The sequence below is a fragment of the Schistocerca gregaria genome, chromosome 5 (assembly GCF_023897955.1).
Source record: "Schistocerca gregaria isolate iqSchGreg1 chromosome 5, iqSchGreg1.2, whole genome shotgun sequence".
NCBI classification, from domain to species: domain Eukaryota; kingdom Metazoa; phylum Arthropoda; class Insecta; order Orthoptera; family Acrididae; genus Schistocerca; species Schistocerca gregaria.
This window is the reverse complement of record NC_064924.1, coordinates 158,228,004-158,253,510: the sequence shown is the minus strand read 5'-3', so window position 1 is coordinate 158,253,510 and position 25,507 is coordinate 158,228,004. Positions and strand designations below refer to the sequence as shown.

The window sequence follows — 25,507 nt, the reverse complement described above, 5'->3', positions numbered from 1 at the left end:
AAAGGTGATTCAAAGTGAATGTGAGTGTAAAGCAGACTTTGTCTATGAGATCACAGAAAATATTTTCGCATCAATACAATGTCTGACCATTGTTTCCAGTACCTTTAGGTGACCATAGTAGGAGTCGAGCGGTATGGGGTACCTGGAACTTAAACAATAGCACTTCCAGTTATATTACAGCAAAGAGTTCTACAGTATCACAGAGCAACGGCGTACAGTGGCGTCAATTTATTGTTAGCTACGGTTAGGTGGCCCCCGTGCGAGCATGTATGCAGTACTGGATTTGTTTAGTTTTAGAACGGACATTTTCTTGTTCGATACCTTATCTTAGTATCCTCTAAGTATTGTAACTCCGTCATGGCGTATTCTTACAAGGCAGGACAAGAGAGAATTAGAGGCCGCTATTATTTGCAACACAAATATGACAGAACAACTGAGAAAAAGAGCATTCTTGAGAGATAGCTTTCTTTTGCGCTTCTGCAAGACCATTTTCAGTAAAGGGAAATGTCAAAACCTTTGCCAAAAAAGGTAAAACACAGCTGAAGAGCTTTGTGGTGTGAAAATCTCTAAAGTGAGATCAACTGCGAGCTCACGACTATGGTGTGTGGAATGCAAAAGCAAAAACAGAAAACCCATATATGTTTGTGAAATACAAGAAATACATTTGCCTCGAACATTCTGTTACTGTGTGTGAAGACTGTATCAAACAAAATATCCAACTGAATATCTGTACTATATTGATAGCAGGTCATTTTTGGAAATTTTGGAAATTTGTGGTAAGTTCCTATGGGACCAAACTGCTGAGGTCATTCGTCCCAAAGCTTACACTCTACTTAATCTAAATTATGCTAAGAGCAACACACACACCCATGCCCGAGGGAGGACTCGAACCTCCGACGGGGGGAGCCGCGTGAACCGTGGCAAGACGCCCAAGACGGCGCGGCCACCCGCTCGGCTCTCATTCTTATGTATCTCCCTTTTGTGTGAATGCATTTGACCAATATATTTTTTTTTCTGTTAGATAGATATATTACAGTGACAGGTAATGATACTAATTCAGTTACTAACACTTCCCTCACACTTCCGTCTATCATATATATATATATATATATATTAAAAGCGATGGAGAGAGTACCTGGATTCTAGGCGTGTGCACCGCCATTTTAATACTGAAAGGGCCTTTTCTAGAACAACAATGGGAAAGTCCAGCTCCCTCTCGTTGCAGTTTGTTCTGCAAAGTAAAACGGCTGAAGAATTGTTTCGCGGCAAAAGGCGCAAGCCATCTTGTTAAATTTGCAGCAACGGATTAGCAATCTCTTCATAATCGAGAAACATCTGGAAAGGTTAAAGAGGCTGAGAGCGCCTCTTCTCACGTATTACGAAAAAAATGTAAATAAATATGTAGCTAAGGCTGTATACAACTCAAGTGTGAAACAGTTGCTAATCGACGCTGTTGAAAAATGATGTATGTAGAAGAAGAAGGGAGACGGCGCAATAGACTTAACGCTGTACGTTGTTTTGAAGCCAGAGTGGGCGGGGTCTACCGCCATCTTAAACAGCCCAAGCAATTAGCAGACTACGGTTCACGATTGCTTCCTGTTCATTATTACTTTGTGAGCGGGCAACAACTGAAAATTACAGTGCTTACATGAATAACAAAGTGTAAGGAATGCAATTTCCAACGTTTTTTCTGTTCTTGAATGCGTATTTGCTCTGGTAATACGACAGATTTGGTCTTGTTAATGTAACTGGTTTTTTGTTGATGTATTTCACGTAACTAAATAGAGAAGAAAGTGATGTAAAAACCGTGTTTTCGTTATCCAATTAATTCCGCTTTTACTGTATTTGTTACATATAGGCCTATCTTTTTAACGATAGCCCATCTGCTTCTTATCACGGAATATTTCTCGCCAGTAACTTTGTCAGTGTTTTAGGAATAACCGCGTGTATCATAATTGGAAAGTATGTCTATTTTAATGAGATGTTTCATCTTACTTTTTAATTTAGTTTTGAAGTTTTCAAAGTACACCATGTTTGTGATATACCAATAGTTAGCTAGTTAGTTACTTAGTTACGGGTTCCTTGCATAATTTTCATGATAAATTGTAATGACGTGTAACAAGTCATTTTACATTAACATCATTTTTTGTAACTATGTCTCCTTCATACTCATTTATTAGTTTTTTTGTTTTTTAATTAAAAACAGTCAGATGTTATTAATTTCCACCCATAACCATTTACACAAAAAGACACTTTCGAAATTGCCTTTCTGACACTTTGTGATTCATGTATTCATGTATTTAGTATTTAAAACAGCTGTTACAAATTCAAATAACAGGTAGTGTTCTATGGAATGGCAGGAGTTATCAAAGAGAAACGATTTCAATTTTGTTTCAAATTTTACTTTACTGTTTGTCACGCATCTCATATCACTGGGAAAGTGATTAAAACTTTTGGCTGGAGCATTGTGGGCCCTGGTTGTGGTGCACGCAACCTTAATGTGGCGTAATGAATGTCATTTTTTTCTTCTGATGTTTTAATTATGTACATTGTTGTTCTTGTTGAAGTGGGTAGATTGCTATTAACATGCTGAGCAGCAGGCAGGCACGAGAAAAAGAGTACCCCACAAAAGTTTTTGGCCAAAGCCTTCTTCAGCAAGAAAGCAAAGCACACATACATATACATACAATAATGTACACAAAAATCACACACACATGACCGCTGTCTCTGGCTTTTCTAGCCAGAATCTTTTCTAAAGAGGGAGGAAATGTGAACAATGAACAATTATCCGTTGAGGAATTTAGGGCATGAGATGCTGTGCCAGCAATCACTGCGGCAACGTAGCCGTGTGTTGTTAAGAGACGAGACCACTGATAACAGTGTAACTGGGCTGTCGGAGAATTTGCGGTTTTAAAGGCAATCAAAAGCATAGGAAAACATAAAAATAAACAGTGCAATCATAAATCGTGTATAAGAAAGATAATATTGCTTGAACGTCTTCACTTACGAATGAAATCTGAATTTCTTTAAACTTTAGATTCCTATCGCATCGACGAGTACACCCTGTAACGACACTCCTTGATTCGTCTGTCATATGAACAAGAATTCCTTCATTTTGTCTACTTCGTAGTCACCAAATTTGAAATTAAGATTTGATATTAAATTTGTCGCTAAATTCTACTAAACTAATGCTGTCCTCCAGGGTGATTAATTTTTGTCGAGTGCTATCACCATGTTCTGGAACGTTGTCTTCGTTGGGAAGTCTCTTCCAGAACGGAAAGCGATTACACAAAGGTTCTGACGAACACTTCCACTCAGTGGGGAGTCTTCCGCCCTTGGAAACTGGATGGAGAGGATGAACGTACAGCCACCCCGACCAACAAACGGCGCCTTAACGGGAAAGCCCTTCCGAGAACTCACGGGACCCATGCTCTACGGCTGTAGCCGCAAGGTGCGGAAGAACTACGGCCTTGAACCGCTTATAAGGCAGGCTGAAGTCACCGGGAAAGCAAGGAAAGGCAGAGAGAACGTACATTCTCCCACAAACCACAAGAATCAAAAAATAACGGCAATAAAAGGAAATCACTTTGAACGTATATGAACACTAACGGCGATTAGCACTTATCGCAGCAATCAACACACATAGACCTCTGAAGCTGGCTTTCTGCGTCCATACTACACAGGCTACATACCTGTATACACGCTGATCAGTCAATACGTTATGACCTCTTCCCTAATAGCCGATATGGCCGACTTTGGCATGGATAACATTTGCGACACTTGATGGTATGAAAGAATTGAGTCCTTGGTGGGTAGCTGGAGGGCGCTGGCACCACATATGCACACACAAGTCACATAATTCCCTTGAATTCCGGTGAGGGTGGGGGGTGGGGTGGGGGGGGGGGGGGGGTTGAGTTCTGACGCCACGTTAATCACATATCAGATGTATTCGATTAGGTTCATATCTCGCGAGTTGGGAGGCCACTGCATCATTGGAGCTCGCTACTGTGTTCCTCTAACCACTCCATCATGCTCCTGTACTTGTAATACGGCGTATTATCTTGCTGAAATCTGCCACTGCCGTTGGTAAACATGATCGTCATGAAGAGATGTATGTGATCTGCAACCAGTGTACGATACTTCTTGGCTGTGTAGGTGCTATGCACGAGATCTGCTGGACCCATGGACGCCAACGTGAATGTTCCCCAGAGCGTAATGAAGCTTCTGCCACCTTGTCTCCATCTTGCAGTACAGATTTCAAGGAGCTGTTCCCATGGAAACAGACGGATTCGCATCTTCCCTTAGGCATGATGAAGAAGGTATCGGTATTCATCAGACCATGCAACGTGCCCATTTCAGTCGTAGTTGCCGATGTCATGTTGTTAACATTGGCACATGTATGCATGGTTTATCGGCTGCGGAGGCCCATCGTTATCAGTGTTCGGTGCTCTGTGTGTTCAGACAAAATTGTCCTCTGTCCAGCGTTAAAGTCTGATGTCAGTTTCGTCACAGTTCCCCGCCTATCCTTTGTCACCAGTCTGCCCAGCCTACGACGAATGAAAATCTTTGTTGAGGGGTGACTACCTAACCCCACGACGTCTGGACGTTCTTTCATCTTGGTTTCGCTACGCGTTGAAGACACTCATCACAGCATCAGAACATGTCCTTCCCTTGCACAGAGTGTGGGCTCCACTCTACCTCTAACACAGCGCAAAGGAATTCACACAATTAGTTGTACTGATTGATAGCAAGTCATGCTACAGTAGTAAAACTGCGTGTAACTGCAAACCGAGATACCACAACCACACAAATGTGTTTAAATCCTACTGACAGAAAAAAATCCGCAATGGCCAACCACAAGCACTGAAACAAACACGTAATAAAAGAAATAGCTGGTTTCTCGCCATCCAGCACACTGAAAACAATGATACAATCATGGACTTACTATGCTATTGCCGGCCGGCGTGGCCGAGAGGTTCTAGGCGCTTCAATCTGGAACCGCGTGACAGCTACGGTAGCAGGTTCGAATCCTGCCTCGGGCATGGATGTGTGTGATGTCCTTAGGTTAGTTAGTTTTAAGTAGTTCTAAATTCTAAGGGACTGATGACCTCAGATGTTAAGTCCCATAGTGCTCAATGCCATTTTTTTTTACGATTTCGATATCGAACAGCGGATTATGATGTCAAATAGCTGGCGATGATGATGGAAGGAGTTGACGAGGACGATGTCACATAATACTTAATGACAATGTCGAATAGCTGACGAAAAATACGATATTCGGATGACTGTTTTAGTATCGACGTGAACGGGTATAATGTACCACTAAACGTGTTAACTGGAAAATGCCTCTACTTCTGGGATGCAATACCATAAGGCTCTGTTTGCGATAAGAATGGCGCTTATCGCTGTAACAACTGGTTTTCGGTTATATCGGTGTTTCCGCTGTCAATTTAACCTGAGTATCAGAGCCGCTCAAAATAACCGGTTTCTGAAATAACCGATTTTCGTTTTTGTTATTGCTGTTATTGCCTACAATAAACGTAGAAATCGAACAAAGACTGAAAACCTTTTACTGCCTCAGTTTCAAGACACGCAGAAGAAAAATATTACATTAATAGGTAAAAAAAAGACTTTGTCCACCAGTTTTTTCGTTGCTGTTCACGAAAAATGATAAGTTGTTGAATAGTACCAAAAATCAGAGTATTCTCCTATTGATTCTAATGTTTTGACACTCTGCTGAAAAATTATATTGCAGCTGAGAATCATACCAGTATATGGGCATTACGATTAGTTAGTGCCCAAGGATGAAAACTGAGACTGAAGGACTCTGTTTTTCATATTAATTTGTCTGTTTTCAGAAGCTACGAGCTGATAAAGGCGTATTACGTACGTGCACGCAGGCAATAAATGAGACACGTTCTATTTTTATTGTATACTACTAATGAACTGTTAAAAAGTATGTTTTCTCCATACATTGTGTCACAAGTTTGTTGCGGCTTCTGCAGTTCTTAATCTTTTAAAGTACGATGGGCGTTTGAAAAGTCCGTGCAAAAATAAAAACTACTTACGTGTTTGGGGTAAATCTTTCTTATTTTTCGACATAGTTCCCTTTTAGACTTAAACACTTGGTCCAACGCTGTCCTAATTTGTTGATCCCTTCAGAATATTACGAATTGTCCAAGTCTGCAAAATAGGTATTAGTTGCTGCAATCACCTCGTCGTTTAAATAAAATCTTTGTCCCGCCAGCCATTTCTTCAAATCTGGGAACAAGTAGCAGTCCGAGGGAGCCAAGTCTGGAGAGTAGCGGGGATGTGAAACGAGTTGGAATCCTATTTCCAGTAATTTTGCGACCACAACTGCTGAGGTGTGTGCTGGTGCACTGTCATGACGGAAAAGAACTTTTTTGCGGTCCAATCGCCGGTGTTTTTCTTGCAGCTCGGGTTTCAAACGGTCCAATAACGATGAGTAATATGCACCTGTAATATTTTTACCCTCTTGCAGCTAGTCGATGAAGATTATCCCTTGCGAATCCCAGAAGAATGTCGCCATAACCTTTCCGGCCGAAGGATTAGTCTTCGCCTTTTTTGGTGAAGATTCTCCCTTGGTAACCCATTGTTTAGATTGTTGTTTGGTCTCAGGGGTATAGTAATGTATCCATGTTTCATCCACAGTGACGAAACGATACTTAAAGTCCTGGGGATCTTTCCTGAACAGCTGAAAACCATCCTTGCACCAGTTCACACTATTCCATTTTTGGTCAAGTGTGAGCAGTCGCGGAACCCATCTTGCGGATAGCTTTCTCATGTACAAATGTTTATGCAAAATATTATGTACCTGTTCATTCTAGATGCCCACAGCACTAGCAATCTCATGCACCTTAACTGTTCTGTCGTCCATCACAATATCATGCATTTTATCAATGATTTCTGGAGTCATAACCTCCGCAGGGTGTCCAGAACGTTCAGCTTCACTTGTGCCCATATGACCACTCCGAAAATTTTGAAACCACTTATACACTATTCTAATCGAAGGTGCAGAGTCACCGTAATGTTTATCAAGCTTCTCTTTAGTCTCTTTAGCCTTTCATAAATTAATGTTTAATCACCACATGAAATTCTTTTTCATCCATTTTTCGACAATCACTCGAATTTCTTGATTAACACGAATGCCAAACACAAAGAAATAGACCAATATGGCTGAAACTTGGTATGCGTTCTTTCCAAAGATGCTAATAACTAAACATGACTTCGATACGCGAAGGTGGCGCCATGTCTCAGACTTGCGTCGACTTTCCAAACGCCTGTCGTAAATGAGGCATTGTCGTTCACAAATAACGCGCTTTGTAAAAGACGAGTACTTCCAGACTCCAGTTGGTGCCATTCTGTAATACAACTACTGTGTGACGACTGCAGCAAGAAACTACCACATAGACCAGATGGGGCAGGCGTTGCAGACTGCACGCACACGAGGCCCATCCAATAGGCCATGCCACATGGTACCAGATACACTATTGTCTCAGCAATGCTGTAGCAATACTGATACGTATAGTGTTCGTCGCGCGTTTCTGCTGGTTTGTTATGAGACTGGTATTGAGCGCTCATCCCATTTTCTGTAGTAACGCAACATTTCAAAGCAATGGAAACTTAACGAATAAAAATTACTCATTTTTTAAAAAAATGGCTAATTGGTACCTCGTTTTTTATCCGATTATTAGTAAAAAATATAAATCACCTCTTATAATCGAGACCAAACGAATACCGCAAAATACCGGTTATTGAGCACTAAGACACCGGTGTCGATTTTAACCGGTCGGTTTTTCCCGTCCCTAGTTCGTGGCGAGTCCCGCAGTACCCGCCGTGCAGTTGGGCCAGAACAGGGTGGTCCGCCCCCCGGCGCACACTGCAGGCGGGTAGCCACTAGACGCCCCTCGGCTCCCAGCGGCGGCCCCCGGCGTCGGCGGCGCATCAGCAGGCCCTGCACGTTTCGGGCGCCCCCCATTACGCGCCCCTCGGTCCCCTGTCCTCATCACGTCCGCAGCCACGTCCCTCCCCTGGCCCCCTGCCTTTTTATTTGCATTTCACGGTAATTTTCGGGGCCTACACCCACGGAGGCGGCGGGTAATTCCGACAACACGGACTGCATTATCTCCCACTCCTACAGTGTGAGCCGACAGCGCCGTTGCGGATCAACTCCCTTGCCCCCGTCAGCGGGAAATGAGATCTACATCTACCTACAGTACGTACCCCGAAAGTGGAAGACAGAGCGTACTTCGCGCCAATGCTATCGGAATTCTGCCGTGCTCGATTCGCTGTGCGTATGGCTCTGCAAGCGTCCTGATCTCTCTTAACCTACCCTAAGATGGTGACAAAATAATGAGCGCTCATTCTACATCGAATACAGGTTCTCTGCATTTAGCGAACAGACTTTTGTCTGTCTTCCAAGAATTTCCATTTAAGTTACCCGATCATCTCTGTCTCACTTTCGAAAGGGCCATATGACCTCTTACGGTCCAAGTTAAACATCTCCTAATTTTTTCAATGTCTGTTATCAAGTGTCCGCAGGTCGTGGTCGTGCGGTAGCGTTCTCAATTCCCGCGCCGCCGTTCCCGGGTTCGATTCCCGGAGCGGTCAGGGATTTTCTCTGCCTCGTGATGACTTGGTGTTCTGTGATGTCCTTAAGTTAGTTAGGTTTAAGTAGTTCTACGTTCTAGGGGGCTGATGACCACAGATGTTAAGTCCCATAGTGCTCAGAGCCATTTGAACCATTTTTGTTATCAAGCGACCGCTACGGTCGCAGGTTCGAATCCTGCCTCGGGCATGGATGTGTGTGATGTCCTTAGGTTAGTTAGGTTTAAGTACTTCTACGTTCTAGGGGACTGATGACCTCAGAAGTCAAGTCCCATAGCGCTCAGAGCCATTTGAACCAATCTGTTATCAAGTTTCTCCGAATACGAAAACTAGCAATGACGACAAATGTGAGCTATGTCGTACAATCTAAAACCGCATTTTCGGATTATAAGATGCTATGTACTTAAATTTATGAGCATTTTTTTAAATAACATTTTACCATATTTATTATTAGATTGCAAAGCCAGACTAAAGAAAAAAATTCTTAGTTTATAAAAACGAATTGACCTTCAAAATCCCCGAAAACTGTCATCTGAAATTTCTTCTTCTTCTTCTTCCTCTTCGTCGCGATCGCTGTCTTCATATACCGGCTGGTCCATTGATAGAGACCGGGCCAAATATCTCACGAAATAAGCGTCAAACGAAAAAACTACAAAGAATGAAACTCGTCTAGCTTGAAGGGGGAAACCAGTTGGCGCTATGGTTGGCCATCTATATGGCGCTGTCATAGGTCAAATTGATATCAACTGTTTTTTTTTTCGGTAGGAACCACCATTTTTATTACTTATTCGTATAGTATGTAAAGAAATATGAAGGTTTTAGTTGGACTACTTTCTTCGCTTTGTGATAGATGGCGCTGTAATAGTCACAAATGTATAAATACGTAGTATCTCGTAACATTCCGCCAGTGCGGACGGTATTTGCTTCGTGATACATTACCCGTGTTAAAATGGACCGTTTACCAATTGCGGAAAAAGTCGATATCGTGTTAATGTATGGCTGTTGTGATCAAAATGCCCAACGGGCGTGTGCTATGTATGCTGCTCGGTATCCTGGACGACATCATCCAAGTCTCCGGATCGTTCGCCGTATAGTTCCGTTATTTAAGGAAGCAGGAAGTGTTCAGCCACATGTGAAATTTCAACCACGACCTGCAACAAATAGTGATGCCCAAGTAGGTTTTTTAACTGCTGTCGTGACTAATCCGCTTATCAGTAGCACACAAATTACGCGAGAATCAGGAATCTCAAAAACTTCGGTGTTGAGAATGCTACATCAACATCGATTGCACCTTTACCATATTTCTATTCACCAGGAATTGCATGGCGACGACTTTGAACGTCCTGTACAGTTCTGCCACTGGGCACAAGAGAAATTACGGGACGATGACAGATTTTTTGCTCGCGCTCTATTTAGCGACGAAGTATCATTGACCAACGGCGGTAACGTAAACCGGCATAATGTTCACTATTGGGAAACGAAAAATCCACGATGGCTGCGAAAAGTGGAACATCAGCGACCTTGGCGGGTTAATGTATGGTGCGGCATTATTGGAGGAAGGATAATTGGCCCCCATTTGATGGATGGCAATCTGAATGGTGCAATGTATGCTGATTTCCTATGTAATATTCTACCGACGTTACTACAATATGTTCCACTGCATGACACAATGGCGATGTACTTGCAACATAATGGATGTCCGGCACATAGCTCGCGTGCGGTTGAAGCACTATTGAATAGCATATTTCATGACAAGAGGATTGTTTGTTGAAGCACCATACCATGGCCCGCACGTTCACCGGATATGACGCCCCGGATTTCTTTCTGTGGGCAAAGTTGAAGGATATTTGCTATCGTGATCCACCGACAGCGCCCGACAACATACGTCAGCATTTTGTCAATGCATGTGCGAACATTACGTAAGGTAAACTACTCGCTTTTGATTGGAATGTCTTTACACGTATTGCCAAATGCATTGAGGTTGACGGACACAATTTTGAGCATTTATTACATTAATTTGGTATTTACAGGTAATCACGCTGTAACAGCATGCGTTTTCAGAAATGATAAGTTCACAAAGGTACATGTATCACATTGGAACAACCGAAATAAATTTGTTCAAACGTACCTAAGTTCTGTATTTTAATTTAAGAAACCTACCTGTTACCAACTGTCCGTCTAAAATTTTGAGCCATATGTTGTAAGAAGGCAAGAACTACGCCCTTACTTGAAGTCATTAAAAATCACCGAACTCACGTTGAGTGAACAGTAGGGCTGAACAAAAATGACTGACAAGGCACAATGCACCTTGTAGAGGGTATAGTATGAACGTATTGGAATAATTAATGTTGGGTGATGGTTTTAAAGTAATTCACATGACATGAAAACATTGTGGAAACACGTCGATTTACTGGAGGCTAGTTTATCCCAAGAAAGTAGTCAGAGTTGACTGAGGCCAGGCTGGGGAGTTGCGAAGGGAAGCGACAATAGGCAGCTTAGGACGGCTGAAACTCTGAGAAAGCGATAACGGGGTGCGGCCTCCAGCTGCCTTAAGATGAGTGACAGTGAGGGGGATTGGTTGACCCCATGCTGGTGTACCGGGAAGCAGATGGAGAACTTGTACGCCTGTTGATAAATGCCCGCCATACCGTTTTCAGCCAAACTTGCGAGAAAGCCGCACAAAGCTATATTGGAGCGGTCAACAGAGGCTAAAATATGTGTGTTCGTGACTATAGCAACTTCACGCTGAATTCGCGGTCCACAGAGTCTGAAGTAAATTAGGTGAAGTGCGACAGAATGAAATACGCCAGCCTCCTATGGGAACATAGGACCAAGGTATCTGAAGTACTCTCCTGGGAGTCAGAATTCTGGAAATTCCACGAGGCTGGCTGACGTCCGCACAACGACGACTCCCCACCACGTTGAATTCGGTGATGTTGCGCCCGTTCCGGCTTGAGTTAGGCCACTGGATAATTTGTTGAATCACGTCGGCAAAGTTTCCACAAGGGTTTCATGGGCTGTGTATTGTAGAATTCTTCTCGCACTTCGCATTACGCCTGCGTCAGTCGATAGGAATTACTTCTGAGTTACTCCATGCAAAAGCAATTTATTACCACTGCCTGTTAGGAGAGTCACGTAATGTGATGATTGAAGGTCATGAGTTAAAATAAATTTGTGCTAATCGACTGCATCTGTTTCAATCAAGTAGTTGAAATCCCAAGTCACTTTCTTAATTTATTTTATGTTCGACATTTGCATCTGGTGTTCAATAGCTGAATATAACATCAATGTGCACCCCTTTTTAATTAAAAGGGATCAATTCTGAATCAATTAATGTCAACACTGCCACTGCAGTTCAATCAGGAGTCACAGGGTCTTATTATTTTCTTTGCGTTATCCGACATTGCGGCAGTTTTGCAGTCTCTGTCGATCTGGTAGTCAATTACCTGGGGTGAACACAAGCCAAACCAAATAAGTGACGGGAGGGATGTTTCAAAGTCTGTGACTAATACAGCGCCATCTATCACAAAGCGAAAAAAGTGGTCCTACTAAAACATTCATATTTCTTTACGTACTACACGAATATTTAATAAAAAATGGGAGTTCCTATTTTAAAAAACGCAGTTGATATCCGTTTGACCTACGGCAGCGCCACCTCGCGGTCAACCATAGCGCCATCTGGTTTCACCCTTCAAGCTAGACGAGTTTCGTTCTGTGTCGTTTTTTCGTTTGATGCTTATTTCGCGAGATATTTGGCCCAGTCACGATCAGTGGACCACCCTGTATAAGATGGTCTTTACTGCCGTCGATAGCGTTACTTGCGCCGCACTTCTTGAAAGATTTAACAATAATGTCTTCTCTCACTCTAGACCACGACTGTTTTATCTACTGACATACTTCTTTGACTGTACGTCGTGTAAAAGCTCCCTTCGGCTTGAATTCGTGTTAGCCTTCATCTGTCATCCATTTGTTCCATTCATCTTTCGTATACATTTTAAATGTTTTATTTATCGGGAGATCAAGAGGTTGCAACTGTGTAGTAAGTCCTCCCGGAATACCACCAAGCTCTATATTTCTCTGTCTCAATTTCTCTTTGACTGAATTTTCAAATTACTGTTAAACGCATAAGAAGCGAACTCTTCTTCAACAGGGTACCGGCCGCTGTGGGCGAGCGGTTCTAGGCTACGGTCGCAGGTTCAAATCCTGCCTCGGGCATGGATGTGTGTGATGTCCTTAGATTAGTTAGGTTTAAGTAGTTCTCAGTTCTAGGGGACTGATGACCTCAGATGTTAAGTCCCATAGTGCTCAGAGCCATTTGAACCATTTTAACCGTAAAGATTATAAAAATATGACAGGATTGGTAATCAGCATTTTTTTTTTCAACTGTCGTCCACAGACGCATAAAAAATCCGTGACTAATTAGTTTAAATCATACTGCACAGGCACACTAACCGTCCATGAACATCAGCGTGCTCAAAACATCAGTAAGAGAACATCTTACGCCATTGCTAAATGTATGTGGCCATCGTTGAATTACATGTACTCAATGAGAATCGATTTTAACCTGATTGTGTCCAGTACATCATCAAAGAAAACTCGTCCAAGTGTTTCTTGAAGTAAACATGTTTTACCGAAGACTCAGTGCAAAGGCATTTACGTCATTGTACTGGTTTATTTGTGATTAGACTAAAAGCAGACTCAGAGATTGCAGTATTTCTCCATAAATATTCCGTTGACAACTCAGAGCCAAAGTCCCTCACAGCAGTACTGTGAAGTGGCCTAGTAATGCTAAAACGTGCCACTTTTTCACCAAATGTCTGTGAAAGAACTGCATAAATCCAGCTGAAGTCAACTAACGTATCGTTGTTGTAAAAATACTTTCATACATTGTATAAGTGTCTCATAGTGCGGAAGAGTATGCCTAAATATGCCCATGTATGGTCTGATTCAGCGTCAGATACAACAAGCTAATGCTGTTACAAATGAGTAAATACATAAGCTAGAACAGAAATTAAAATTTTTTCTGTTGCCATATAACAGTACAAACAAGCATTTGAAGTAAGTTTCGATAGCAGAAACAGTTTGTTGCTGGCATTTAAGACCAGACCACAATATACTGCTAAAGTTAACATATCATTATAAAGGTTCCACAGTAACATACACATGAAAGTCTTTACATCAGTATTACACAGTATTCTATATAATAAATCCAGAGAAAATCATTGTATGTATAGAGGAAATGAACCGAGAATAAAAATTACAGCATTTTCGTACAATTATCTGCCAAAAAACAGTGACAAAAATAAAAGATTCCTTAAAGATTGACTAATATACTGTATACAGCAATCATAAGATATAAAACTGTTTCCTACAAAAATTTTTAGCTCCAGCAACTATTCAGAAGGACAGTGGATGAAGGAAGGGAATAAAGGTTAGTGCACAGACTGTTGTTGTACCTTTCAAAAGAAATTAATCACATTAAAGCGTGGGTCGTAAGTTGTCACAAAAGATAATGAAAGTGAAAATGAAGCCACAGATGTTTATTCTGGCAATTACTCATCTAAAAAATGCTTAGCATTCCTCGAATTGAAGGAAGATAAAGTGGTGCCAAAAAATGCCTTAGAGCTATAAAAAAATAAGATAAAGACTAATTGTGCTAGATGGTTAGTAAACGTACAGAAATCTGTTAAATTGAGCTGAAAAGGTAAAAAAGTAATTAACCTATTAAACGAGAAAGAACGAGTTGTTAGGACAGGTAAAACCAAGCAGCTGTCAAATCAAGCACGTGAGCAGAAATGCCAACTCTCATAAACATCACTGCTTATACAGAAAAACGCTGCAGACCCCCCAACAGTCGGTAAGCTCATTGCATGTCTCCTGAAATCTTAAAACACATCACCTCCAATGCGTAGTCCATAAGTCCACAAAATCATCACCTCCATCATCGAGTATGCATTTGTATTAAGTAGGACAATATTTCACACAACAGAGATTAGTGGCAGCTCGTAAACATTCATTGTGAAACTTCTTTATTTAAATGAGTGTGTCTGTACTTACATTGCATAATGACTGAGAAGATGAAACTTCTACGTTATTTGATTCTGAAACAGCTGAGTAAAACTGAACGTACTGAGACTACTTTCTCCTTACTTTTTCTTATCATGTCAACACTGACCCACAATATTCTAGCGCAACGCAGTCTCACTGCTAAAAAAAATTACAGCCTGACTTCAAATAATTAATTCAAAAGAATAGCCCTAAATAAGAAGTAATCCTGACAATAACCTATATATTTCATTAAGCACTTACCTCACAAAAATCTTCATTACGCGAACTACTGCAATACAGCGAGCGTCAATACTGCCAGCCAACCGGCCGTTGTGACCGAGCGGTTCTAGGCGCTCAGTCCGGAACCGCGCGACTGCTACGGTCGCACGTTCGAATCCTGACTCGGGCATGGATGTGTGTGATGTCCTTAGGTTAGTTAGGTTTAAGTAGTTCTAAGTTCTAGGGGACTGATGACCACAGATGTTAAGTCCCATAGTGCTCAGAGCCATTTGAACCATTTGAACTGTCAGCCAAATAAAAGATTCTAACTACTAAAGTCACTAACTACTAATAGGGATGCGGTTAGCAAAGGAAAGATTTGGTTGCAGTGTAAATCGTCATTGACATCTACTACAAAGGTATATAATCATGAATAATATTCATTCTGCAAGTCGAACATGTACAGATCGGTAGCCTACGCTAACACTTCAGACCTCTACCCTCCATCAATGCTAACTTTCACATCTAACATCCATCACAGCTGGCTGTTCACCTCCAACTGCCCAACAGTACTTGCATCAGTGCTAGCGACTAACTTCCAACTGCCCAACAGCACTGGCGATTTATTTCCAACAACGAGTCCAACCAGCCAAAGAATCACTTACAAAGAAAGCGCACTCAGAGATCCAATGCAAAGCGCTACACAGAGCTGACAACATAGAAGCAGTCCACATACAACTGATACATATCCCGCATACTGCTAGTTAGCGGACCAAGTTTAGTAGAACGTTTTTGCTTCTATTATATATTTCCAGCTTTTTCAATTTTTAGTATGTTGTTGTTGTTGTCTTCAGTCCTGAGACTGGTTTGATGCAGCTCTCCATGCTACTCTATCCTGTGCAAGCTGCTTCATCTCCCAATACCTACTGCAACCTACATCCTTCCTGAATCTGCTTAGTGTACTCATCTCTCGGTCTCCCTCTACGATTTTTACCCTCCACGCTGCCCTCCAATGCTAAATTTGTGATCCCTTGATGCCTGAAAACATGTCCTACCAACCGATCCCTTCTTCTAGTCAAGTTGTGCCACAAACTTCTCTTCTCCCCAATCCTATTCAATACTTCCTCATTAGTTATGTGATCTACCCATTTAGTCTTCAGCATTCTTCTGTAGCACCACATTTCGAAAGCTTCTATTCTCTTCTTGTCCAAACTAGTTATCGTCCATGTTTCACGTCCATACATGGCTACACTCCATACGAATACTTTCAGAAATGACTTCCTGACACTTAAATCAGTACTCGATGTCGACAAATTTCTCTTCTTCAGAAACGCTTTCCTTGCCATTGCCAGTCTACATTTTATATCCTCTCTACTTCGACCATCATCAGTTATTTTACTTCCTAAATAGCAAAACTCCTTTACTACTTTAAGTGTCTCATTTCCTAATCTAATTCCCTCAGCATCACCCGATTTAATTTGACTACATTCCATTATCCTCGTTTTTCTTTTGTTAATGTTCATCTTATATCCTCCTTTCAAGACACTGTCCATTCCGTTCAACTGCTCTTCCAAGTCCTTTGCTGTCTCTGACAGAATTACAATGTCATCGGCGAACCTCAAAGTTTTTACTTCGTCTCCATGAATTTTAATACCTACTCCAAATTTTTGTTTTGTTTCCTTTACTGCTTGCTCAATATACAGATTGAATAACATCGGGGAGAGGCTACAACCCTGTCTCACTCCTTTCCCAACCACTGCTTCCCTTTCATGCCCCTCGACTCTTATGACTGCCATCTGGTTTCTGTACAAATTATAAATAGCCTTTCGCTCCCTGTATTTTACCCCTGCCACCTTTAGAATTTGAAAAAGAGTATTCCAGTCAACATTGTCAAAAGCTTTCTCTAAGTCTACAAATGCTAGAAACGTAGTTTTCCCTTTTCTTAATCTTTCTTCTAAGATAAGTCGTAAGGTCAGTATTGCCTCACGTTAAAAGAGATCGGTGGTGTTAACTTAACGCAGAAATGAAAGAATTGACATATATGGACAGACTGTGTTGTAGTATTCTTTTTTGCTTCTAGGCAGCTCGTTATGACGAGACTCTCAGCCGTAAACAGCGAAGCGGAATAGGTGCCGCGTTACCAGAAGTACAGCAGCTCTCGTGAGCAACAACGCCGGAGAGAATCGTATTTGTAGTGGCTGCTCGCCAAAGGGGCGCAAGAAGCCTCAGGGCGCTGCCTGGCGTCCGAAAGCACTGCGCGCCGTGAACGGCTGCCGGGATTGCCTGAGACAAACCGCTCATTAGGTGCTGTAACTGTGGTAATGGCGGCTGAGCCCGCGGCGCTCGGCGGAGGGCATTTCACGCTAGGCGGCCCGCGGGCCGTGACGCTGGCGCAGCGCAGGTGCAGCCGCCCGGGTAGGCGCGTAATGCCCCCCGGTATGCGACCTTGAGCCGCAGGGTAGGTTTACCTCCACCGCCGCCGCCGCCGCTGCCGCCGCCTCGGGCGCTGACGTAGCAGGTAGGTGCCTGGCCCGTGGGCCGCCGTGCCGTTCACAGGTGCGCCGGCCACCCTCAGCAGCCAGCTGGTCGCCCGACAGGGCCAACTCCTCACCCCGGCTAGCGGGTTTACACAATAAGTCCGAGCAGTCGCGTCCTTCCAAAACCACCCACTCGGTCCGTTGTTATTCTGTATCTTCGCTGCAGGTGCCTCTGTGTGTGGACCAGAAAACAGTTGTACACAAGACTATCTCAAAGGGTGTTTCTAAACTTGAATTTCTCCGTAATGGGTTGTTGAACACACGCGAAGTTAACATACAGAAGAGAACAGAAGTACTCACATTTGTGGATGTTGTTGTTGTGGTCTTCAATCCAGAGACTGGTATGATGCAGCTCTCCTTGCTACTCTATCCTGCGCAAGCTTCTTCATCTCGCAGTGCCTACTGCAACCTACATCCTTCTGAATCTGCTTAGTGTATTCATCTCTTGGCCTCCTTCTGCTATTTTTACCCTCCTCGTTGCCCTCAAATACTAAATTGGTGATCTCTTGAGGCCTCAGGATATGTCCTACCAACCGAGCCCTTCTTCTAGTCAAGTTGTGCCACAAATTTCTCTTCTCCCCAATTCTATTCAATACCTCCTCATTAGTTATGTAATCTACCCTTCTAATCTTCAGCATTATTTTGTAGCAGCACATTTCGAAAGCTTCTATTCTCTTCTTGCCTAAACTATTTATTGTCCACGTTTCACTTGCATACATGGATGGCTACGCTCCATACAAATACCTTAAGAAACGACTTCCTGACACTTAAATCCATACTCGATGTTAACAAATTTCTCTTCTTGAGAAACGCTTTTCTTGCCATTGCCAGTCTACATTCCATATCATCAGTTATTTTACTGCCTGAACAGCCAAACTCACCTACTATTTTTACTGATTATTTCCTAATCGAATTCTTCCAGATCATCTGACTTAATTCGATTTCATTCCACTACCCTTATTTTGCTTTTACTAACGTTCATTCTATATCCTCCTTTCATGACATTGTCCATTCCATTTAACTACTCTTCCAAGTCTTGTCTCTGGCGAATATACAATGTCATTGGCAAACTTCAAAGTTTTTGAAACTTCCTGGCAGATTGAAACTGTGTGCCCGACCGAGACTCGAACTCGGGACCTTTGCCTTTCGCGACCACGTGCTCTACCAACTGAGCTACCGAAGCACGACTCACGCCCGGTACTCACAGCTTTCCTTCTGCTAGTATCCGTCTCCTACCTTCCAAACTTTTTGAAAGTTTTTGTTTCTTTTCCCTGAACTTTAATTCGCTCTCCAAATTTTTCTTTTGTTACCTCCTTTATCAGTCATTCAGACTGAATGGCGTTTGGGATAGGCTAGAACCCTGTCTCACTCCCTTTTCAACCACTGCTTCCCTTTTCTACCCTTCGACTTTTGTAAGTGCTGTCTGGCTTCTGTGCAAGCTGTAAATAACCTTTCGCTCTCTGTATCTTACCCCTGCCACATTCGGAGTTTGGACGAATGTATTCCAATAAACAATGTCAAAAACTTTCTCTAAGTCTGCAAATCCTATAAACGTAGGTTTGTTTACGATACACCCTGTATACTCTAAAGTCTCTATCTTTCACTGCAACTTTTGCCCTTACAGGACCCTCTGTTCTCTGGAGTCTCAACATATGTCCTTCATCGTGTTTCTTTTTCTAGTTAGTTTTTTCACGATTTATTTTCCTCAGTGAGTCAACAGAGAAGTTCCTTGTTTGATATGTTATCGAACGACTTAATTTTCAGCTGCCTTCTTTTAAATCAAAATGCCAACGCTTCTGTTATCACCTTTCGCGTCTTCCCATAGTCCATACTTCACTTACATCCTATACTGTGTTCCACATCTAAATTCTCAAATTTCCTTTCCACACCAACGCCTCTTTTTGATTCCAGAAGGCTTCTGCTAGCGAGGAATGCCGTCTTTGTCTGAATTTGTCTGCTTGTTGTATCCTCCTTACTTCGTATGCCATACAGTACTTTTTTTTCATAGTAGTAGAATTCTTTCGTCTACCACCAGGTTCTGTTTTCATCAGACTATTCATTTCTTTCAATATGTCTTGCAATTCTTTCTAGCTTTCACTAAGTAAATTTTAATCCCACTCTCGAATCTACCATTTTTTATTTATGTCATTGCTTCTTCGATGCGAAGGTTGAACAGTAAGGGAGACATGATGTATCCTTCTCTTATACCCTTTCCAATCCGAACACTTCACTGTTTGTTCAACAATAGCTTTGAGCACTATGGGACTAAACATCTGAGGTCATCAGCCCCTAGAACTTAGAACTACTTAAACCTAACCTAAGGACATTACACACATCCACGCCCAAGACAGGATTCGAACCTGCGACCGTAGCAGTCGAGCGGTTCCGGACTGAAGCGTCTAGAACCGCTCAGCCACTGCGACCGGCCTTCACTGTTTGTCTTCCACTGTTATTATTCCCTCTTTTTTCTTGTTTACGTTAATCATTACCCATTTTTCCCCACATTTTTCTGAAAATTTCACATATGTTACACCATTTTATGTTTTCGAACACTTTTCCTAAGGCAACAAAAATTATGAACATGACTTTCCTTAAAGTCTTCGCTTTCTTGTCAGGTCCGATGTCATGACGGGTTACTTTGTGCGTTTACCTTTTTCAAATGGTCGTCTAAGATGCCCTCAACTTCCTTTTCCATTCTTCTGTGTACTTCTTGTCTCAGAGTGCTAAATTTAAATGAACGATGCCGTTAATAATCAAGTAAAAGCTCATCTTTCTTTTGCCAGTCTTACACCTTTCACTTTACTCTAAGGGAATGGGGACATTGGCCAATGTACATTTGTGGTGGAAAGTAATGAACTATTTATTCTCTTTAGTTTGTGTTTAATGTTTTAATGTTGTTTATTAACCCCTATCGATTTTGTAGGGCTGAAGCTTTCATCATCAGTTTCGTGTGGTGACCATCGACGTATTATGCACCCGCACAATCTGTATTTCACAATCATAGATCGTTATCAAGAAGCGACTCACATCCAACTAGAATCTTTAATATTACCCTTTTGTGGCAGGTGTCGGTTGTTACATTTTATCAGTAATAATTAGTGGAATTCAGCCACATCAACGGTGCATGAGGCAACTCAGCGACTCGTTGTTACCCTTTTTAGTATTTTAACCTGTTTTGACTATATATGCCAAGTGTTGACAACCTAATGATGAGAGAACTACATTTCGAAAAGCGTCGTTGAACTGTTTTATTTGTTACATACCAGTTGTTATTGTCAACCAGTAAAATCAACGTTAATGTGGTGCTATACTTTGTAATCCACGATTCTGAGACACTGCACTTCGTGGTAACTCGTGTATCATATGGTGAAACCTTGAGTGCTTCAAAATCGGTATTGAATAATAAACAACAGTATGTGCAATTGTGTGAAGCAGGGATTTTAATGAAGAAAATAAATAGTTCATTATTCTTCATAACTTACTTTCATATTATTCTCTATTATAAACCTGTCATGGGTGAACAAAATGGAAGAAGAAAGAACACTAAAACAAGTTTCATTATACAGATAGAATACCAAAAGAGACATGGGAAGATGAAGGAAATGTTGACAGCATTGACATCTGTCACCTTCAAGGGAGAAGGAGAAGAAAACAAAGAAGAAGAAGATTAAGCTTATCCATTCTTGACAGTCTAGGAAACGTGACTGTGCTTTAATTAAATATAAATACAGACAACAGCGATTAGTAAATTTTTAAATATTTATTTTTTTCCACAAAATATTTTTCCAGCGTTTCCAGTATCATGTTCAGGTGGACTATGCAGAATTATCGCGATGCTAGGTACTCCTTCGTGGCAAGAAGGTAATCTTAATGAAAGTTATCATGTACTTTGAGTCGAAAACTTATTTCCTTAAGTTTTTCGGCAATAAGGCCGGTATTTTAGTTAGTATCTACGTGGCAGCTTCCATTTTAATTGTCTGTTGGCTACAGAGTTAAACAACGTTAACTGAATCTACAAGCGTACACGTGGTAGATGCTGGCGTATTTATGTTGACACTCGAGCGTTTGTGATGAATGAAAGTGGAAGCTGCCAGATGAATAGTAGCTACAATACCGCCGGTACTGCATCAGTCAGGAAGGAAAATCTTTTTCAACGGAACTAGCCAGAGAGGTATCATTTAAGGCTACACATCAAAGAGTTTTTTATCTGTTTGTCACAGAGTCAGTGTCCAGCATGAAGCTTATGTTGTTGTTGTGGTCTTAAGTCTTGAGACTGGTTTGATGCAACTCTCCATGCTACTCTATCCTGTGCAAGTTTCTTCATCTCCCAGTACTTACTGCAACCTACATCCTTCTGAATCTGCTTAGTGTATTCATCTCTTGGTCTCCCACTACGATTTTTACCCTCCACGTTGCCCTCCAATGCTAAATTTATGATCCCCTGGTGCCTCAGAACATGTCCTACCAACTGGTCCCTTCTTCTCGTCAAGTTGTGGCACAAACTCCTCTTCTCCCCAATTCTATTTAATACCTCGTCATTAGTTATGTGATCTACCCATCTAATCTTCAGTATTCTTCTGTAGCACCACGTTTCGAAAGCTTCTATTCTCTTCTTGTCCAAACTATTTAACGTGCATGTTTCACTTCCATACATGGCTACACTCCATACAAATACTTTCAGAAACGACTTCCTGACACTTAAATCTATACTCGATGTTAACAAATTTCTCTTCTTCAGAATCGCTTTCCTTGCCATTGCCAGTCTGCATTTTATACCTTTTCTACTTCGACCATCATCAGTTATTTTTCTCCCCAAATAGCAAAACTCCTTTACTACTTTAAGTGTCTCATTTCCTAATCTAATTCCCTCAGCATCACCCGAGTTAACTCGACTACGTTCCATTATCCTCGTTTTGCTGTTGTTGATGTTCATCTTATATCCTCCGTTCAAGAGACTATCCATTCTGTTCAACTGCTCTTCCAAGTCCTTTGCTGTCTCTGACAGAATTACAATGTCATCGGCGAACCCCAAAGTTTTTATTTCTTTTCCGTGGATTTTAATACCTACAGCAATTTTTTCTTTTGTTTCCTTTACTACTTGCTCAATATACAGATTGAATACCCCGCTACGAAAATAACTATGCAACTTGTGCACTCCCCATTGGAAGATCAGCTTGAAATGTCTCGAAAACAAGTTTATAGAAAAACAAGTACTTGAAACGTTATACGTGTTTATACCGAAGAAGAAGTACAAGAAAAAGAAGTAAACATGGACAGAAAAAGTGAGCTTTCACCTAAAGATGAATTACTAGTTGACTTGATTAATGCTGTCACGTCGGTAGCAAATTGCAGACGCAGACGTAGCAACGGTGAATTCGCTTGCAGCTGTCACACGGCGATCGTCGGTCAGCTGGCTGTCAACATGCGCAGGCGACTGCGAGGGCTGGAACGGGAGGCGGCGCGACTCATCTCTTTGTCCGGCGCTGCGACAAAGGCGGCGGCGGCGGCGGCGGCGGCGGCGGCTGCCGGCGTTACGTCGCTGTCGCATCGGCGTCCCCGCACCCACGTGGCTCCTCCTCCGGAGCCGGCGAGCGAGCGCCGCGTGGTTTTTTGGCTTTGTTTGCGCTGTCCTTGTCTGAGCGCGCTGCTAAGGCTGCGCTGCGGCGGCGGCCGGCGCGAGGCGCGGGAGGGGAGACAGAGAGGAGCGGACCGAGAGAGGAGGACGAAGGAGGTAGGTAGAGGAAGGCGGCGGCGAGGCAGGTATGCCGAGAGCCGGCCCGCCATTGCAGGTTCTGTGCTGAGGGCGCGCGCACGCAGCGGACCGCTCCTCCCGCGCGACTGTGTTTCTCCGCCAAAACCGGTGCGCCCGGACACCCGAACCGACCCCGCCGGCACGACGAGGCGAGGCCGCTCCACTTCCCCCGCGGGCGGCGGTGGCGGCGACGACGACGACGACGACGACGACGGAGGCGGCGGCAGCGACCTTCCCAGGGAGCCACCTCCCCACCCCGGGGAACCCCCTCTCGCCCCGCCGGTGTCGGGCGCGCGCGCTAGCCAGCGAGTCGGCCGCGTTTCCGAATCGGGGAACAGGTTCATCATAATCACTGAGTCACTCGCGTCCGGGGAGTATTTTTACGCGGCGGGCCGGTTTCCTTGACGCCCGGGCAGAGACACACGCCGCGTTCGGGCGAACCGGTCCCCGGCCGGTACCGCGCGCGCGCCCTCCGCTGCCGGTGGCCACGTGCAGCCGCGGCGGCTAGAGCCGCGATGACGAGGCGCGCCGCTGACGAGGTGCGCGTCGACGACGGCGGCGCGTCGCCGCTGTCGCAGCCGCCGACGCCCTCCGCCGACGACGCCGCCGCCGCAGACGCTGCCGCCGCCGCTGCAGCAGCGGCGGCCGCAGACGCGGTGCGCGCCACGCCGCCGGCGTCGCCTCCCAGCCCTCCGCTCATGCTGGCCACCATGACGCCGGTGAGCGTCATCGAGCTGCAGAAGGACCTCTGCGACGCGGCGGCCGCCGCCGACCACGCCGCCAAAGCCGCCTACGAGGAGGCGGCGGCGGCAGCGGCGGCGTCCGTCGTGGTCGGCCCCGGGGGCGGCGCCGCCGGCGCGGGAGGCCTCGGGGGCGGCGTCGGACTCGGCGGCGGCGGCGTGGGCGGCGTGCCCGTCAGCGGCATCGTCAACGTGGGCGGCATGACTGTGGTGCAGGCGCCGCCGCAGCTGTTCGGCGCGCCTGCGGGCCCCGCCACCACGGTGCTGGTGCTGTCCGAGCTGGTGGACGACATGGCGCCCGTCATCGGACTCAGGTAAGGCGCACGCGAACAAAGGCGCGGCGGCAGAGCGCGCCGCGGGGGCGCAGCCGCTACACCTGCGCGCTCCGCTCCTCCACCCCACTCCCCTCCCGTACAGCTCGCAGCATCAAGCCGACATTTGCTGATTGCTGTATCTTTAAAATCACGGATATTAATATATTACACGCTTACTACTTTCCTCGAAGTTGAACGTTTGTTTATAGTAACCGGAATCCATTTTCGTTACTAAATTTCTACTGCTTACCACCAATGAACCAATCTGCTTTCTTTTGAAAGACATCCTCAGCAACGGCGTACCCCGTTGGCACTCGGTGGTGGGGGGTGGGATGTTGGTGGGGTGAGGATCACTGTAGCCTCCCCCCCCCCCCCTCCACCCACAAAAAAACACTTCTGAAAAAGAATTCTCAAACTGCCCTGTGAAACACCCGTGTTAATTTCACGAAAGCGAGAACATGCAATGGGTATTGACTAGTAGTAAGTTAACGCACGTCATATTTTAATCCCTGTGACGTTAAGTGCACAGTAACAGACATTGCACGAGGTTCGCGCTGTTTTCAGATTCTACGATTGATGTATCGTAGAATCTGAAAACTGCACGAACCTCGTGCACTGTCTGTTACTGTGCACTTAACGTCACAGGAATTAAAATATGTCGTGCGTAACCTCTGTTTTTGTTTGAGAGACTACCTTCTGCAGCACCTATGTAACTTGAACGTTTGTTTATAATAAGCGGAACGCAGTTTCGTTACTAAAATTCAGATGTTTACCACCGAAGACACAGTCTCCTTTTATTTGAAAGCCATCTTCAGCAAGAGCGTACACAGTCAGTGGCGGGGTGACATAGTCCTCGTGTGTGTGTGTGTGGGGGGGGGGGGGGGGGGGGCATCGTCGCTCCCCCTCCTGAAAAAAAAAGAAGTCTTCGCAAACAGTATTCGAATCCAGCCCCTGAAACACAAATGTTACTTCAACAAGTGCTGGAACATGTAATGGACACTAACTAGTTATTAGTGTACCAAGGACCTCTTATCATACAAAATTAAAACTATTTCATCATTCATTGCGCAATCGATATGAGTTCCTTCACCCCCCCCCCCCCTCCCCACCTGACGTCACCCACTCAAGACAGATACTGGATGCACCCTTATTTTCGTTGGACAATGCAAAACATTGCGTGATTCGTTTCCTTGAAGATGCTTATAGATTCCTATTTTCCATGTTATTGACTGAGAGTTTCGGTTATTTTTTATTATAAAGATCGTTACA

At 43.8% G+C, this 25,507-nt stretch overlaps 1 protein-coding gene across 1 annotated transcript; it reads left to right on the top strand.

Annotated features, from left to right (window-relative positions):
- The first annotated feature begins 17,216 nt into the window (after nucleotides 1–17,216).
- Nucleotides 17,217–24,242, top strand: LOC126273267 (uncharacterized). Its single transcript, XM_049976811.1, has 3 exons — nucleotides 17,217–17,296; nucleotides 22,818–23,112; nucleotides 23,601–24,242. The coding sequence occupies exons 1-3, from the start codon at nucleotides 17,217–17,219 to the stop codon at nucleotides 24,240–24,242; spliced, it is 1,017 nt and encodes a 338-aa protein (XP_049832768.1).
- The last annotated feature ends 1,265 nt before the right edge of the window (nucleotides 24,243–25,507 follow it).